The sequence below is a fragment of the Aotus nancymaae genome, unplaced genomic scaffold (assembly GCF_030222135.1).
Source record: "Aotus nancymaae isolate 86718 unplaced genomic scaffold, 86718_ANA_hifiasm-v0.15.2.pri h1tg000014l, whole genome shotgun sequence".
NCBI classification, from domain to species: domain Eukaryota; kingdom Metazoa; phylum Chordata; class Mammalia; order Primates; family Aotidae; genus Aotus; species Aotus nancymaae.
Genome location: NW_026988425.1, coordinates 63476258 through 63495007, shown reverse-complemented (window position 1 = coordinate 63495007; position 18750 = coordinate 63476258). Strand labels below are relative to the sequence as shown.

At 38.7% G+C, this 18750-nt stretch overlaps 1 protein-coding gene across 4 annotated transcripts in view; it reads right to left on the bottom strand.

Annotated features, from left to right (window-relative positions):
• Nucleotides 1-18750, bottom strand: part of RAD17 (RAD17 checkpoint clamp loader component) — a 43472-nt gene that overhangs the window by 5676 nt on the left and 19046 nt on the right. For 3 of the 4 annotated variants that reach the window (XM_064376029.1, XM_064376028.1, XM_012462210.3), the window contains 6 exons: nt 17896-18007; nt 14245-14427; nt 12652-12737; nt 12393-12539; nt 9965-10114; nt 6705-6825 (listed from right to left, as the gene is read on the bottom strand). In XM_064376029.1, coding sequence (XP_064232099.1) covers nt 6705-6825; nt 9965-10114; nt 12393-12539; nt 12652-12737; nt 14245-14427; nt 17896-18007 — 799 coding nt within the window. Of the gene's footprint in view, nt 1-6704; nt 6826-9561; nt 9651-9964; nt 10115-12392; nt 12540-12651; nt 12738-14244; nt 14428-17895; nt 18008-18750 lie in introns of those variants that run through there. The other variant, XM_064376030.1, reaches the window with a different exon arrangement.

Genomic DNA, 18750 nt, shown 5'->3' with positions numbered 1-18750 from the left:
TTGCAAAGTCTATATCTGCCCAAATTAAATTGGATCAGACTGTGGAGAAATTTTTGTTCTAAAGTACTGCTGAAAACAGAGGAATTAGATAGTAGTTAGGGAGTAGCCAGGCACAGTGGCTCACCCCTGTAATACCAACACTTTGGGATGCCAAGGTGGGTGGATCACTTGAGGTCAGGAGTTCAGAATCAGCTTGGCTAACATGGTGAAACACCATCTCTACTAAAAATATAAAAATTAGCTGGGCATGGTGGCACACGCCTGTCGTCCCAGCTACTCAGGAGGCTGAGGCATAAGAATTGCTTGAGCCTGGAGGGCGGAGGTTGCAGTGAGCCATCGTCTGAGTGACAGAGAGAGACCCTTTCCATAAATAAATAAAGTAATTAGGGGAGCCAACAGTGTGATATCAAAGGAAGCAGAGAGCTATACAGAGATATCAAGGAAAGAGACAAAATGAGCTCTGCTAAAACCACCATCATCCCAAGTTAACTGTGGGCACAGCCAAGGCTGAGCTCTCTGAGGAGGAAGAAAAGCTTCATATTGCAAAAGACAGACTTCATTACATGAGTTTAGCCAAGTCACTAAACAAATAAACAAGCACCCAACAATAAAAACAAGCCCCAGAGGAGGAGAATAAACATTCTCCAAAATTGCTACAATATAGTCCCTAAAATATCTCATTTTCAACAAAAAATTATGACATGTAAAGAAACAGGAAAGTGTGATCCACCCATAAGAAAAAGGCGAGCAAAAGAAATTGCCTTTGAGAGGGCTCAGACATTAAATTTAACAGAAAAAGACCTCAGATAAGCCATTATAAATGTTTTCAAAGTAGAAAAGGAAATCATGCTTAAAGTAGTAAAGAAAGCCATAATGACAATGTCTCATGAAAAAGAACATCAATAAAAAGACAAAAATTATAAAAAGAACCAAATGAAAATTCTGTCAAAAAGTACAATAACTAAAATGAAAAATTCACTAAAGGGGCTCAACACTAGATTTTAACCAGAAGTATTATCAAACTTGGACAGAGGCCAGGCACGGTGGCTCACACCTATAATCCCAGCACTTTGGGAGGCTGAGGCAGGTGGATTACCTGAGGTCACAAGTTCGAGACTAGCCTGGCCAACACGGCAAAACTCCATCTCTACTAAAAATACAAAAATTAGCCAGGCATGGTGGCACGCACCTATAATCCCAGCTACTCAAGAGGCTGAGGCAAGAGAACTGCTTGAACCTGGGAGGCGGACACTGTGCCACTGTACTCCAGCCTCAGCAACAGAGCGAGACTCTGTCTCAAAAACGAAAAACAAACAAACAAAAAAACAGCTTGGACATAGATTGACAGAGATTACGTGATCAAAATATAGAGAGAAAATAGAAGAAATAAGACAAACCAAAACATCTCACTTTTACCAATTTTTATAAACCTTTTAAAATTCGTAAGTCTAACACTATGAGGGCTCTTGGATACTTACCTTTTAAAAAATCTACTACACATGCCAAAGCAGGCAGATCACCTGAGATCAGGAGTTTGAGACCGGCCTGGCCAACACCGTAAAAGCCATCTTTACTAAAAATACAAAAATCAGCTGGGTGTGGTGGTATGTGCCTATAATCCTAGCTACTCAGGAGGCTGAGGTCGGAGAATTGCTTGAACCTGGGAGATGGAGGCTGCAGTGAGCTGAGATTGTGCCACTGCACTCCAGCCTGGGAGACAGAGCAAGACTCCATCTCAAAAAAAAATCTATTACACAATACAATCAGAATTATTTTAATTAACAAAATTGTATATATTTATTGTGGGCAACATTTTTAAAAATATATACATTGTAGATATTTTACAATGTATCTAAAAATAGATACATTGTAGATATTAATTAACTGTAGCTAATTAACACATATATTACCTCAGTTATTTTTGTGGGGAAGACACTTAACATTTACTCTCTCAGCATTTTTCAAGAATACAATATATGTTACTTGGAATAGTCTCAAAAGTTTTTGATAAAAAAAAAAAAGAATACAATATATTGGTTAGGTGTGGTGGCTCATGCCTGTAATCCCAACACTTTGGGAGGCTGAATGGGGAGGATCGCTTGAACCCAGGGGTTCAAGACTAGCCTATGCAACATGGCAAAACCCCAACTTTACAAAAAAAATACAAAAATTAGCTGAGTGTGGTGGTGCACACCTGTGGTCATCAGCTACTCAGGAAGCTGAGGTGGGAGGATCACTTGAGCCAAGGATATTTAGGCTGCAGTGAGCCATGATCGCACCACCACAATTCAGCCTGGGTGACAAGTGATACCCTGTCTCAAAAAAAGAAACAAAACCACAACAACAAAATATACACTATTAACTATAGCCATCATGTTGTAAAGTAGAACTCTTAAACTTATTCCTCTTACGTAACAAAATTTTGTGTTCTTTGACCAACATCTTTCCTACCATCCAAGCCCATGGTAATCCCATTCTATGCTCTACTACGAGATCAACTTTTTTTTTTTTTTTTTTGAGACAGAGTTTCGCTGCTGTTACCCAGGCTGGAGTGCAATGGCGTGATCTCGGCTCACCGCAACCTCCACCTCCCTGATTCAAGCGATTCTCCTGCCTCCAGAGTAGGAATGTGCCACCATGCCCGGCTAATTTTTTTGTATTTTTAGTAGAGATGGGGTTTCTCTATGTTGGTAAGGCTGGTCTTGAACTCCCAACCTCAGGTGATCCACCCACCTCAGCCTACCAAAGTGCTGGGATTACAGGTGTGAGCCACTTTGCCTGGCTGAGATGACTTTTTTAGCTTCTATATGAGTGAGAACATGAAATATCTGCTTTCTGTGCCTGGCTTATTTCATTTCAAATAAGGTCTTCCAGGTCTGCCCATGTTGTTGCAAAGGAAAAGATTTTGTTCTTTTATATGGTTCAGTGGTATTTCATTGTGTATATATACCATCTTTTCTTCATCCAATGGACAATTAGACTGATTCCGTATCTTGGTTATTGTGGATAATGCGGCAATAAAACATGGGAGGTAGGGAAGATATCTCTTCAACGTATTGACTTCATATATACATATATTTGAGATGGAGTCTCACTCTGGAGTGCAGTGGCATGATCTCAGCTCACTGTAACCTCCACCTCCCAGGTTCAAGCAATTCTCCTGCCTTAGCCTCCTGAGTATCTGGGATTACAGGAGTAAACTGCACCACCACATTTGGCTAATTTTTTATATTTTTGGTAGAGAGGGGGTTTCACCATGTTTGCCAGGCTAGTCTTGAACACCTGACCTCAAGTGATCCACCTGCCTCGGCCTCCCAAAGTGCTGGGATTACAGGCATGAGCCACCACGCCTGGTCTTGACTTCATATTCTTTAGATATATATCCAGTAGTGGGAATGCTGGATCATATGGCAGTTCTATTTTTAGTTTTTAAAGGAACCTCCATACTGTTCCTCAAAACAGCTGTACTAATTTACATTCTTACTAACTGTGAGGATTCCTTTTTTCCACACCCTGGCCAACACTTCTTATCATTTGTCTTTTTCATAACGGCCATTCTAACTGGTGTGATGTGGTATCTCATTGTGGTTTTAACGTGCTTTTCCCTGATCATTAGTGTTAAGCCTTAATGTTAAGCAGTTTTTCACATACATTGGCCATCTGTATGTCTTCTTTTAAGAAATGTCTAACTGGTCCTTTGCCTTTTGAGATGGCATCTCGCTCTGTCGCCCAGGCTGGAATGCAGTGGTATGATCTCGGCTCACTGCAACCTTCCCTTCCCCGGCACAAACCATTCTCCCCCTCAGCCTCCTGAGTAGCTGTGACTACAGGTGTGAGCCACTACACCCAGCTAATTTTATCTTTTTTTTAAAGATAGAGTTTCACTCTTGTTGCCCAGGCTGTAGTGCAATGATATAATCTCTGCTCACTGCAATCTCTGCTTCCCGGGTTCAAGTGATTCTCCTGCTTCAGCCTCCCGAGTAGCCAGGATTACAGGTGCAAGCCACCACACCCAGCTAATTTTTAAATATTTCTGTAGAGACGAGGTATCACTGTGTTGCCTAGGAGCTCCTGGGCTCAGGCAATCTCCCCATCTTGGCTGCCCAAAGTGCTGGGATTATAGGTATGAGCTGCCACGCCTGGCCCAGAATTTTTTTTTTCCTGAGAGTTTCACTATTGTTGCCTAGGCTGGAGTGCAATGGCACGATCTCAGCTCATTGCCTCCTGGGTTCAAGCCATTCTCCTGCCTCAACCTCTGAGTAGCTGGGATTACAGGCATGCGCCATCATGCCTGGCTAATTTTGTACTTTTAGTAGAGACAGTGTTTCTCTATGTTGGTCATGCTGGTCTCGAACTCCCGATCTCAGGTGATCTGCCCGCTTCAGCCTCTCAAAGTGCTGGGATTATAGGCATGATTCACTGCACTCAGCCCCCAAATTTTAAAGACAGAGTTGACCTTACCAGTTATCAGAAGAAAGGATTAAAGAGTAAATATCTACTTTAATACAATGAAGAGTTTTATCTTATAGCTTTTGTGAGTATTGATACTTAAAAAGTGTTTAAAATGTTGAGTACTCATAGGCAAAAATAAGATAACCTATATGCAGTGGACATAATTATCTGTTGGTAAGAATCCCGATATCTTTCCCTTTCTTGCCAATTCTTTTTAAGATTACTTCTGTGGTATTTCTGAAAAAAAAAAAACAAAAACAAAAACAAAAAAAAACAACATATCCTGAATTCAATAATGAGGAATCACCAAACTCAAATTGAGGGATAGTATACATAGTAACTGTCCTATATGCCTCTAAAATGTCATAGACAAAGAAAGACTAAAAAACTGTTCCAGGTCAAGGGAGATGAAAAAGACATGGAAACTGTATCACTAAATGCATCAGGTTATCTTTCATTGGATTCTGGAAAAGAAATGGGGAACAAGTTGTCCTTTTTACAAAGGATATTATCAGGGCTGGGTGCGGTAGCCGATGCTTATAATCCTAGTACTTTGGGAGGCTGAAGCGAGAGGACTGCTTGAGGCCAGGAGTTTAAGACCAACCTGGCCAACATAGCTATACTCTGTCTCTATTAGTTGTTTTTTTTTTAATAAAAGGATATTAGGACAAATGGCAAAATTTGGGGACTATAAAATAAATGGTATTAATGTTAATTTCCTGACTTGATGTGCATACTGTGGTTATGCAGGAAAATGTTCTTGTTTTTAGTAAGTGCAGACTTAAAATTTTTAAGAATAATGGGATATCATGCCTGCAATTTACTCAAAACTGGTTCAGCAAAATACATATATGTGCATGCTTATATTGACAGAGAATATAATTAGGCAAATATGGTAAAAATGTAACAATGAGGAAACTTAATGAAGGATATACAAGAATTCTTTTGTTCTATTCTTGCATCTTTACGTTTAAAATAATTTCAAAATAAAGTTTAAAAACTAGTGCCTGGGCATGGTGGCTCACACTTGTAATTCCAGCACTTTGGGAGTCTGAGGTGGGTGGATCACTTGAAGCCAGGTTCAAGACCAGCCTGGCCAACATGGTGAAACCCCACCTCTACTAAAAATACAAAAAAAATTAGCTGGGTATGGTGGCGCATGCCTGTAATCCCTGCTACTTCAGAGGCTGAGACAGGAGAATTGCTTGAACCCGGGAGGTAGAGGTTGCGGTGAGCCGAGATCATGCCACTGCACTCCAGCCTGGGAAAAAAGAAAAAAAAAGTTTAAAAACTAGTGTAATCTTAAAACAACTGGCAAGAAGAGGGGAAATCTCTGGATTCTGATAAACAGATTAATCATGACCACTGCCCAAAAGTTATCCCATTTTTGCCTAAGAATGCACAACATTTTCTAAACTTGTGCAAGTGTATACTACCACAGGCGTAGTAATATTTGTAGCATTAAAATTTCATAACATGAAAATATACTATTAATAGGCATTTTTGTAATACTGAAATCAAAATATCCATCATAAGGTTAAATAAAATTATTATAAATTCTGAAAAAAATGAGTTAGATTTCAATATACTTTAGCATTGCTGCTTTGACATTAACTCATAAAATAGGAAAGGCTATCCACGGTAAGTGACATAAGCAAATTAAAGTTTGTCTCATTCTGCATGTTTGTACATTCACAGAAGAGTATCTGGAAGAATTTATATCAATCTGTCAAAACAACCTGTGGTGGTAGGCGAAGTACTTTCAATTTTTACTTTATATACTTCTATATTGTTTGATGCTTTTTTTTTTTAAACAGGTCTCACTTTGTCACCCAGCCTGGAATGCAGTGGCGTGATCTCAGCTCACTGCAACCTCTACCTCCCAGGTTCAAGTGATTCTCCTGCCTCAGCCTCCCAAGTAGCGGGGATTACAAGCACGTGCCACCATACCTGGCTAATTTTTGTATTTTTAGTAGAGACAGGGTTTCACCACGTTGGCTAGGCTGGTCTAGAACTCCTAACCTCCAGTGATCTGCCTGTCTCAGCCTCCCAAAGTGCTGGGATTACAGGCACGAGCCACTGTGCCTGGCCTGTTTGATGCTTTAAAAAAAAAAAATCATAAAGGATTTATAATTACCTGGATCAAGAAATAAAACAACATATCTCACTGTATATAGCAATAAGTTGGCCCACAAAAAAATACTGCTATAAAACTCTACTTCTTAAAAGAAAAGAAAAACCTATGTTATTACCTTGATTTCTCATTGGAATGGTTAGTAGAGCAAGGTATGGCAACAGCTGAGTTTGCAGGCATAAAGCTGGTAGGCAGAAGTCAGGAAAAAGTGCTTTTGCTGCCAGGCAATTTTCCCGATACTGTATGGAAAAGGAAAAAAAAAGATAAAGGAAAAATGAAATTAAAAATATGTATTCCTAGACAAACTAAGTTTATTATATAAACTTACATAATACGTTTTTATTAAGTTATGGGTTTATATATCACAAATATACTTTTAAGAGCTTATTTGAGTAGTCCTTTACAGTCTTCTTAGCATTGTTTAATAAAGTATTTCACCTACACAACTATTTCACATTTGATATATCAAGAATTTTTAAAAGACATTGAATGTGTAAGAAAAACAAATTTAAAAATCAACGGAGGCTGGGCACGGTGGCTCAAGCCTGTAATCCCAGCACTTTGGGAGGCCAAGGCGGGTGGATCACGAGGTCAAGAGATCGAGACCAACCTGGTCAACATGGTGAAACCCCGTCTCTACTAAAAATACAAAAAATTAGCTGGGCATGGTGGCGTGTGCCTGTAATCCCAGCTACTCAGGAGGCTGAGTCAGGAGAATTGCCTGAACCCAGGAGGCGGAGGTTGCGGTGAGCCGAGATCGCGCCATTGCACTCCAGCCTGGGTAACAAGAGCGAAACTCCATCTCAAAGAAAAAAAAAAAATCAAAGGAATTCTGTTTATGAGCACACATACATCACAAATTATATAAAAATACTATTTTTCAATGAAATAATTTATTTTCTTTAGTCTACACAATGTTAGGCTGAGGAAGAGAGAAGCATAATCCCTGACTTCAAGAAGCTAACAGTCTTAGATAACTTATATGTAGCTACAATGCAAAATTAATATATGTGCTATAAAAGACAAAGCAAGTCAGTAAGATACAAATTGCTTAAAAGTCATTAAATTTTCCAATAAATCTGTTGGAAAAAATGTCCTAGGTAATACATTATAGGGTGATTTTCAGCTGTATGATTTTAGAACTGGAAGACATCTCAGAGATGACCCAGTCCAGGGGTCATGAATTCAGATATTATAGAAGTCAAGCAGGCAATATAAGTGAATGAACCAGCTGGGGACAGTGGTGCCTACTACTCTCATCTCAAAGGGACAGATGCTACATGGTGAGGTGATTGCTGCTATGCAGAAATATGAGCCAGTGTTGCTTCACTTTCCTTTTATTTTTTTTAAGAGATTGGGGGGTCAGGTGCGGTTCACTCTGTTGCCCAGGCTGGAGTGCAGTGGCAAAATCATTGTTCACTGCAAGCTCTGTCTCCCAGGCTTAAGCAATCCTCCCATGTCAGCCTCCCAAGTAGCTGGGACTAGGTGGGAAAAACAAAAAATTTTTTTTTTCTTTTTCTTGTAGATTTGGGATCTCATTATGCTGCCCAGGCTGGTCTCAAACTCCTGGTGTGTGCCACCACACCCAGAAAATTTTTAAATGCTTTTTTATAGAGATGGGGTTTCACCACGTTGCCCAGGTTGGTCTCAAACTCCTGGGTTCAAGTGATCCTTCTATCTCAGCTTTCCAAAGCGCTCAGATTATAGGTGTGAGCCACTGTGTCTGGCCTTTTTTTTCCCCCAGAGATTCCAGAAATTCTGAGTTAGAAATTCATATCTGACTTTTAATCATTTAAAATCATTCTAATTTTTAAAAGACTGGCAATTCATTTTGAAAACTCTTGTGTATTTTGTTTTCAACTTGTGGGCCACCCATATTTTACCTCTAAGTAATTCAATCATCTACATTTTTTGATGTGGAGAGTAAGAGCACATTAGGTGAATAACTTTTCCAGACAGAGGCAGGGCCAAGATTTCTTCTCCTTTCTTTGATCAACTTAAATTGACAAATAAGCTCTGTATGTTTTTATAGTATACAATATAATGTTCTGAAATATGTATATATGGTAGAATGGCTAAATGGAGCCAATTAACACATGTATTACCTTATATACATATATTTTTTGTGTGTGGTGAGAACACTTAAAATACACTGTTTTAGTGATTTTCAAATATATGACAGTGTTATTTATTTTATTTTAAGATGAAGTTTTGTTCTGTCACCCAGGCTAGTGTGCAGTGGCACGATCTCGGCTCACTGCAACCTCTGCCTCCCAGGTTCAAGCAATTCTCCTGCCTTAGCCTCCCAAGTAGCTGGTATTACAGGTGCCCACCACCATACCCAGCTAATTTTTTGTATTTTAGTAGAGATGGGGTTTCACCATCTTGGCCAGACTGGTCTTGAACTCCTGGCCTCATGATCTACCTGTCTCGACCTCCCAAAGTGCTGGGATTGCAGACCTGAGCACTGAGCCTGGCCAACACATTGTTATTAACAGTCATCATGTTATACAAAATATCTCTTGAACTTAAAACTTATTCCTACTGTCTAACTGAAATTTTATATACTAGCGATTTCTGTTTTCCAATTAGCATTATCATGTTGAACTAGTGTTTATTTATTTCTAATTTTCTTTTTCTTGTAGATATGGGATCTATGTTGTCCAGGCTGGTCTCAAACTTGGGCTCTTCTCGTCTCGGCCTTCCAAATTGCAGGGATTACAGGTGTGAGCCACCATGCCTGGCCCTAAAGTTTATGTTTAATTGAAACTAAAATATAAATACGCAGCTGGGTGCAATGGCTGACACCTGTAATCCCAGTACTTTGGGAGGCTGAGGTGGGCGGATCACTTGAGGTCAGGAGTTCAAGACCAGCCTGGTCAATGTGGTAAAACCCTGTCCCTGTCTCTACTAAAAATTAAAAAATGAGCTGGGTGTGGAGGCACGCACCTGTAATCCCAGCTACTTGAGAGGCTGAGGTGGGAGAATTGCTTGAACCTAGGAAGCAGAGGTTGCAGTGAGCTACTACGCTCCAGCCTGGGTGACAGAGCTATTCTGTCTCAAACTAAAAAACGAAATAAAAAATAAATTATTACTATGCTTTGATTCCAATAAAACTAATAAATAAAAATGTATATGTATTTAAATTTTGATCGTCTTTTTTCCTTTAAAAAATTGTACAAGCGTTTAAGAGTTACCTTTCTATGTTTTATAAAAACTCAGAATCTAATTGTGGACCTTGGCAACTATTTTGTTAAAAATGAAACATTTTTTCCTTTGTTATGTTTTAAAGAAAGTAACAACTTTGAATTATAATTCATGTACCATAAAGTTCACATATTAAAAGTATACAATACTTTTTTTTTTTTTTTTTTTTACCTTTTTACTTATTAGAAACCACTGGGGTTTGTGCAAGGGTCGAAAACTTGATCCTCCTCCTTGGCAATGAGCATATCCTCGGGCTTTGTTGGAATGTATCACACCTCTCGTAGCTACAGATGTGCTATATTCCCTGAGTAAAGAGCGTGTCTAACAAATGAGAAAAGATGTGAAAGAAAATAGATTTATAGAAGAGCATTACTGGTATTCCTGACATACACAAAAACACTAACAGTATTTAGTTTCTATGTGTTCACTTTCTTCAACATTACTACAGCCCTATAAAAAACAGCACTACAAACTTATTTAAAGCAAATTCCACTGGGACATATCAATCAAATGCAATGTGTAAAGCCTGACTGGATCTTGGACAGGGGTGGGGGAAACAACTTTAAATACATTTTTGAGGCAAATGAGAAAATCTGAATAGGGACAATATATTGCTAGATTAATGTTAACTTCCTTAGGTATAATAATGTTATGGTAGTTGTATTAGAACAATGTCCTTATGCATGCTTAAGTATTAAGTATCATGATGTTCCTAACTGTTAATACTTTCCAATTATTCAGCCAAAAACAAATGTGTAAATATATAGAGAGATTAAGAAAATGCGGCAAAATACGCAACTGGCAAACAAAAGTTAAGGATATGCAGCTATTCATTGTACTATCATTTAAAAAAATTTTTAAATTTGTGTGGGTACCTAGTAGCTGCATGTATTTATGAGGTACATGAGGTACTTTGATACTGGCATACAATGCATAATCATCACCTCAAGGTAAATGGGGTATCCGTTATTTCAAGCATTTATCCTTTGTGTCACAAACAATTCAATTACAGTCTTTTCATTATTTTGTATTATTATCTAAGACAGGGTCCTGGTCTGTTGCCAGCCTGGAGTGCAGTGGCACGATCACAACTCACTATAACCTCAAATTCCTGGGCTCAGGTGATTCTCCCACCTCAGCCTCCTGAGTAGCTGGGACCACCTATGCCCAAAGAATTTTCTTGGCATTTTTTTATAGAGACAGGGTTTTGTCATGTTATTCCGGCTGGTCTTGAACTCATGAGCTCAAGTGAGTTCTGCCTGCCTCAGCCTCTGTAAGTGCTGGGTTTACAGGTGTGCCCTACTGAGCCCGGTCTTAATTTAATACTTATAACACACAGAAATATTAACATATCAAAACAGTGTTGTCCAACAGAACTTCCTGTAATGATGGAAATGTTTTGTATCTGTGCTGTTAAATAAAGCAGCCATTAGTCACATGCAGTTATCAAGTACTGGAGATGTGGCTAGTATGACTGAAAAACTGAATTTTTAATTAAATTTAAATGTCAATAGCTACATGTGGTTGGTGGCTGCTGTACTGGTAAGGGCAGTGTTAAGATGTTAAGAAAAAAATATAAATTTTATAGTAAATACTTACAAATATGTAAAAGAAATACATTTTTAAAACTAGCAGAAAGTGTAGCAACATGTACAGTTCTTTCTCTTGTATCTACTTTTTAATGGTTGTCAAATTTTGAGTATATATTAATTTTAAAATCAGAAAATGAGCTGGGGTCGGGCGTGGTGGCTCACGCCTGTAATCTCAGCACTTTAGAGGCCAGGGCAGGTAGATCGCTTGAGCTCAGGAGTTTGAGACAAGCATGGGTAATATGGTAAACCCTGTTTCTCTTAAAAAAAAAAAAAAGAAATTAGTGGGGCGTAGTGGTGTTTGCCTATAGTCCCAGCTACTGGATGAGGGAGTGCTTGAGGTTGGAGGATCACTTGAGCCCAGAAGGTCAAGGTTGCAGTGAGCTGTGTTTGTACCACTACACTCCAGCCAGGGCAAAAAAGTGAGATACTGTCTCAAAAAAAAAAAAAGAAAAGAAAAAGAAAATAAGCTCAGCACGGTGGTATGTGCCTGTATTCCCAGCTACTTGGAAGGCAGAGACAAAAGGTTTCCCCTAAACCCAGTAGTTCAAGATCAGGCTGGGTAACACAGCTATAGCTAGAGCCTCCTCTCAAAAAACAAAAAACCATAACCACAAAACCAGAAAATAATTTTAGAGACCGAAGTGGTAGCTCACGCTTGTAATCCCAGCACTTTAAGAGGCTCAGGCAAGAGGACTGTCTGAGCCCAGGAATTTGAGACCAGCTTGAGCAACACAGTGAGACCCTGTCTCTACACACACACACCTACACACACCCACCCACCCACACACACACGCACACACACACACAAACAAACTTTAGAAACAATTGGTGCTATATTATCAGCAGCAAAATCAGATTTGCTACTGAAGCTTCATTATAAACACTGAGTTGGATACATTAACTTTAGCATAGTTATGAAGAATGCCAGGCAATTAGGGATAAAAGTAAACTTTCTTAATTCTAAGGAAATACTGATAAACATAAACATGTGTGTCAAATGGTCTTACATTCCAGTCACCACTGAGGATATCTGCAAAACTTAGAAATTCACTGGCTCTCACAATATCATCAATTTCCATGAAGAAATCTATGTAGTTTTGGTGAAGATATAAATTAAATAAGTCTCCCGGCATGTGTGACATTTCTACTACCTCCTATAAAAAAAGGCATAGATACACAATTTGGTAAAAATGTAATGGTCAGATATATATGCACACAAATAATACATCTTTTGTAACCTGTACTAAGTGTCATTAAAGATCTTACCTCAGGTTCAACAAGTAATGTATCCCGTTCATATTCTGATAAATGAGAGGGCAACCGAGATGAGTCTAATTCTGTTAAAGATGTTCCTATAAAAAATTTCTGAAATTATTAAATATATTCTTTATAATTATATAGTACCTCTCATTTGAACATTTTGAAAACTTTTGACATACAATGCCAACACGGTAAGCAAACTGTTAAAAAAGAATAAATAAAAAACAACTGGAAGCAAGCACCCATTTTTTCCATGTTAGCAAGAGCTAAATTTAGAGTTCTGATGCTTAGATTATGGCTTTTCTACACTTAAAATATTCTATTTCCTAATGCACTCCCATTTCACTTTTTCCAGCTTTGGGTTGTCTTCTTCCATTGATTCTCATCTCAATACAGTGGTCTTTACTCTTTTATTTACGATGTAGGAAGAGGGTGTTCTCTACATGAGAGAATAAGAATTCCATTCACTAATGCAAGAAAGAGACGATAAATGTATGTTGGGGAGGAAAAGAATGGGGGGAAGGAAGAGAATTAGGTGGGAATAGTCACTCAGGTTCAAAGTAAGAGGATCCAGTGACAGAGGAGTGTCCTTACTGCCACCTAAGTGATGCCCATTTCATTTTCCTCAGATGATATGAAGGTTTTCATTTAGAAATCCTAATTTGAGTTCATGTCCTCTGCAGGGACATGGATGAAGCTGGAAACCATCATTCTCAGCAAACTGACACAAGAACAGAAAACCAAACATTGCATGTTCCCACTTACAAGTAGGTGTTGAACAATGTGAGAACACATGGACACAGGGAAGGGAACATCATACACCAGGGCCTGTTGGTGGGGGTGGGGGGCTGTGCTAGGGGAAGGATAGCATTAGGATAAATACCTAATGTAGATGATAAAGTGAGCAAACCACCATGGCACATGTATACCTATTTAACAAACTTGCATGCTCTGCACATGTACCCCAGAACTTAAGCGTTAAAAAAAAAAAAAAAAAGAAATCCTAATTTCTTTCATTTAGGATCATTAGAGTGAAAATAGGCATTTGCCATCAAAAGGAGGGACAATTTGGGAGACTACAGATGGGCAATAGGGAGGGGAGGAACTGAGAGGGAGCAGTCATCAAAAAAGACAGAAAGGGCAATAAACATCTCTTGTTGGGGAGACACAAGGCTTGTAAACTAGACAAATACAAGAGGACTGAAAGAAACCTTAAACTACCTAATTTGTCTAAGCCCCTGGTGGCTGGAGCCCAGTGGGGTTTAGGCTACCAAACCCTTAGAGGACTTCAGGCTACCAACACTTGCCACTAAAAGTCTAGATGATCTGCTCTCTTACCTTCTGCAAACTATAATTTGAAAGATTTACATGCATGGATATGGTCTACAATACCATGTTTTTATTTTTAATCATCCTGCTCATGGTCAGAAAATAATCTATTTTCCTACTACATCTTAGGCCTAGGCAAATGGCATCTGACCTAGCTCTAGCTCTTAGAGCAGAACCAAAATACATGACATTTTTTAAAAGGTGACATTTTATTTCCATCTTAAGACTATGTGACATCCAACAGATTTAAAAAATGTAAAAATTTCTTACTTTTACAATATAGAATTTTTCCCAAAGCTCTGAAGAGAAACAGAGAAACATCTTTGCCACCAATAGCTTGGACCTCTTGATTTTCAAAAACCCTATCAGGTTTTTTTTTTCGTTTTGATTTTGACAGCACAGCATCCGATTTTAGAGACATTCCTTTTTTCCTTGGCCGTAAGTTGTTTTCTCCTGAATAATATACACCCAAGTGACAATATTTAAATTAAAATGTGAAAATTAAAACTAAAAACACTTCAGTGTTTTTGGTGTAATATAAATATAGTTACACTAAATATTTTAATTAAACTATATTTTCCTAATAAAAATTATAAATGACATTAACTGAGTCAGAGTCCTCTTTGGGTTATTAACGTTAAAATAGAATAAAGTGTTATTTGAAAGTTATTTCATAATGCAGATTTCAAACTTTCACATGCACAATAGCACACTCTCTAACAGGCTGACATTCCTCATCCAAAAATTCAAATCCCAAAATGCTCCAAAACATGAAACTTGCAGTGCCAATATGAGGCTCAAAGAAAATGCCGACTGGAGCACTTTGTATTTTCAGATTTTCAGATGAGGGATTTTCAACTGGTATACTGCAAATATTCCAAAATCTAAAAAGAATCTGCAATCCTTCTATTCCCAAGCATTTCAAATAAAGGATATTCAACCTGTTAGTCATATCACCTTGGTTTCTCATGGTGTTATATGAAAGGTACTGTTTTTGGCATGTGATACACATGAATTTAATCTTCATAATAACTGTGAGAGAAGATTTTTTTTTTTTTTTTGAGATGGTGTTTTGCTCTGTCACCCATGCTGGAGTGCAGTGGTGCGATCTCGGCTAACCACAATCTGTGCCTCCTGTGTTCAAGTGATTCTCCTGCCTCAGCCTTCCAAGTAGCAGGGATGACAGGCAAATGCCCGGATAATTTTTTGTATTTTTAGCAGAGACAGGGTTTCACCATGTTGGCCAGGCTGGTCATGACCTCCCAATCTCAAGTGATCCACCTGATTTGGCCTCCCAAAGTGCTGGGATTATAGGTGTGAGCCACCATGCTCGGTCTCTTTTTTTTTGACACAGGGTCTAGGTCTATCACCCAGGCTGGAGAACAGTGGCACAATCATAGCTCACTGAAGGCTGAACCTCCAGGCTCAAGCAATCCTCCCACCTCAGCCTCTCAAGTAGCCGAGACTACAGGTATGCACCACCATGCTGGCTAAATTTTTTTTAAATTAGAGACGAGGTCTTGCTATGTTGCTTAGGCTGACATAAGACTCCTGAAGTTGGAAGCTTCCTTCCACCTTAGTATCCTATAGTGTTGGGATAACAGGCATGAGCCACTGTACCCGACCAAGAATTATTATTAGACAATTAATGAAATGAGATATAAAGAGGTTTAATAACTGGCTCAAGGTCATCAGTCAGTGAGTGAGTGGAATCCAGGCAGTCTGGTTTTGCAATCTATGTTTAACAACCTCTCTATTGATGTTGAGAGTACCCAATTTATGAATATGCATGTGATCAAATTTCTTGGTTCTTTTTTTTCTTAATTTTTTTGTAGAGACAAGGTCTTGCTATGTTGCCCCGGCTGGTTTCAAACTCCTAGGCTCAAGTGATTCATCCACCTTGGCTTCAGGCAAGAGTCACCATGCCTGCTCCAAATTTCATTTTTAAGTCTACTATTTAGAACTCAAGTACATGCCTTAAAAGCTGTTTAAAACAGCAGAAAGAGCATAGGATCTGGATTTGAATCAACATACTATCTCATTAGGCTGATATGAGAATTAAATGAAAAAACATAATTGCTAACATAGTTTCTGGCCCACTCTTTAAGGTCAAATTGTTAACATTAAGCATTAAGTATGTTTCTGCTAAATGCCTTCTGATAAGGACAATGCAGTAAACTATGATCATTACAGTAAAAATGTAACTCATTGCCATCAGTGAAGCTATCTTTTTGCTACATCATGGTTATTCACACTTTTTACATATCAATGGGAAATAAATTTATTAAATATATCTCATAAATTATCGTAAAAATAATTTCAAAAGTAAATCTACCTCAGCACAATATTATTAAACTGATTAATGGCTGGCCATTTATTGAGCACTTAATATGAATCAAGCACTGTAAGAAGCACTCTAAAAGTATCACCTTACATATTCTTCACAGAACCCTAAGAGGTAAGTTCTCACATAAAAGATGAGAAAAAAAGAGGCACAGAAAGATAAAGTCACCTGCATAGGCCTATATAACTGGTAAGTGGCAGAGGCAGAATTTTTATAAAGGAAGTCTCATTCTAAATTAACTTTGAAAGGTCAACTAACTCAAACAGAAACAAGGATACATAGTACGACATATTCATAGAAGGGTATGTTACGCATGTGTACATATTTCTTTTTAAGCCACTGCCTCAATAAAAAAGAAGAATAGATAGGTATAGATCAAATATAAGTTAAAATGTTTATTTTGGCTGGCACGGTGGCTCATGCCTGTAATCCCAGAACTTTGAGAGGCTAAGGCGGGTGGATCACTTGAGGTCAGGAGTTAACAACCAGCCTGATCAACATGGTGAAACCCTGTCTCTACTAAAAATAATAAAAAAAAATTAGCTGGGCATGGTGACAGGTGCCTGTAATCCCAGCTACTCGAGAGGCTGAGGCAGGAGAATTGCTTGAACCTGGGAGGCAGAGGTTGCAGTGAGCTGAGATCGTGCCATTGCACTCCAGCCTGGGCAACAAGAGTCAAACTCCATCTCCAAAAAATAAATTAATTAGGCCGGGCATAGTGGCTCATGCCTGTAATCCAAGCACTGTGAAGGCTAAGGCGGGCAGATCACCTGAGGTCGGAAGTTCAAGACCAGCCTGACCAACGTGGTGAAACCCCGACTTAAAAATAAAAAATAAAAAATATAAATTAAAAAAAATTAATTAATTAATTAGGCTGGGAAAGGTGGCTCACGCCTGTAATCCCAGCACTTTGGGAGGCCGAGGCAGGCAGATCACCTAAGGTCAGGAGTTGAAGACTAGGTTGACCAACATAGTGAAACTCCGTCTCTACTAAAAATACAAAAAATTAGCTGGGCGTGGTGGCTCATGCCTGTAATCCCAGCTACTCAGGAGGCTGAGGCAGGAGACCACCTGAACCTGGGAGGCGGAGATTGTGGTGAGCCGAGATTGTGCCATTGCACTCTAGCCTGGGCAACAAGAGTGAGACTCTGTCTCATTCATTAATTCATAAATAAAAGTTTATTGGCCAGGCACGGTGGCTCACACCTATAATGCCAGTACTTGGGGAGGCCAAGGCAGGTGGATCACTTGAGGTCAGCAGTTCGAGACCAGTCTGACCAACACCTTACCAACATGGTGAAACCCTGTCTCTACTAAAAATACAAAAATTAGCTGGGTGTGGTGGTGTGCGCCTGTAGTCCTAGCTACTCGGGAGGCTGAGGCAGGAGAACCACTTGAACCAGGGAAGTGGAGGTTGTAGTGAGCGGAGATCGCACCAACGCATTCCAGCCTGATGACAGAGCAAGACTCTGTCTCAAAAAAAAAAAAAAAAAAGTTTATTTTGATTTCCTGAATGAATAATTAAGAGAAAGTCAGTCACCTATATAATGCTACATGACTGTATCGTCCATAGTTACCTTTTGAAGAAGAAAACTGGAGGCTGTTTATTGCACTTCTGATATCACCAGAACATCCTTGACAGAGCAACTCTAGAGAAGTTTTGTCAGGGACAGTAATTTTTCCTCCATTCTAAAATAAAAAAATTTAATTTAAAAAAAGTATTTTCTTAAAAATAACAACAACAAAAAAACCCAACCTATTTTCTAAACTTAATGAAAGTAAATTAGGTTCTTTTAAACTTAAATACTAAAAAGGCTGGACACGGTGGCACATTCCTGTAATCTCAGCAATGTGGGAGGCTGAGGCAAAAGGATCACTTGAGCTCAGGAGTTTGAAACCAGTCTAGGCAAGGTAGGAAGACCTTATCTCTACAAAACATCAGAAAGAATTAGCTGGGCATGGTGGTGTGAGCCTGTAGTCCCTGCTACTTCGGAGGCTAAGGTGTGAGGATCACCTGAGCCCTGGAGATGAAGGCTGCAGTGATCTATGATCTTGCTACTGGACTCCAGCCTGGGCAATAGGGCCAGAAAAAAAAATTACCTTAAAATAATAATAAAAAACTAAAAAGCCTCCATGTTAAACACTGGTCTATGAATGGTATAAGCATCAATGACTTATTACAGTTTAAGGTAAACTTTCAGGAAATATTAAGTACTGTATTTTAATTTTACTTTTTCACTTTGACCATTTTGTATTTTAAAGGTTTTACTTTTTCTCACTATATACACACAGATATATATCAACCTATGTATGTCCACACACATACACAAAAAAAAACCCTGAAAATGCAATAGAATGTGATAAAATTAAATATACACAAAATAATCTGATATATTTACAAAATTTACATGAAAATTCCTTTACTACGGTTT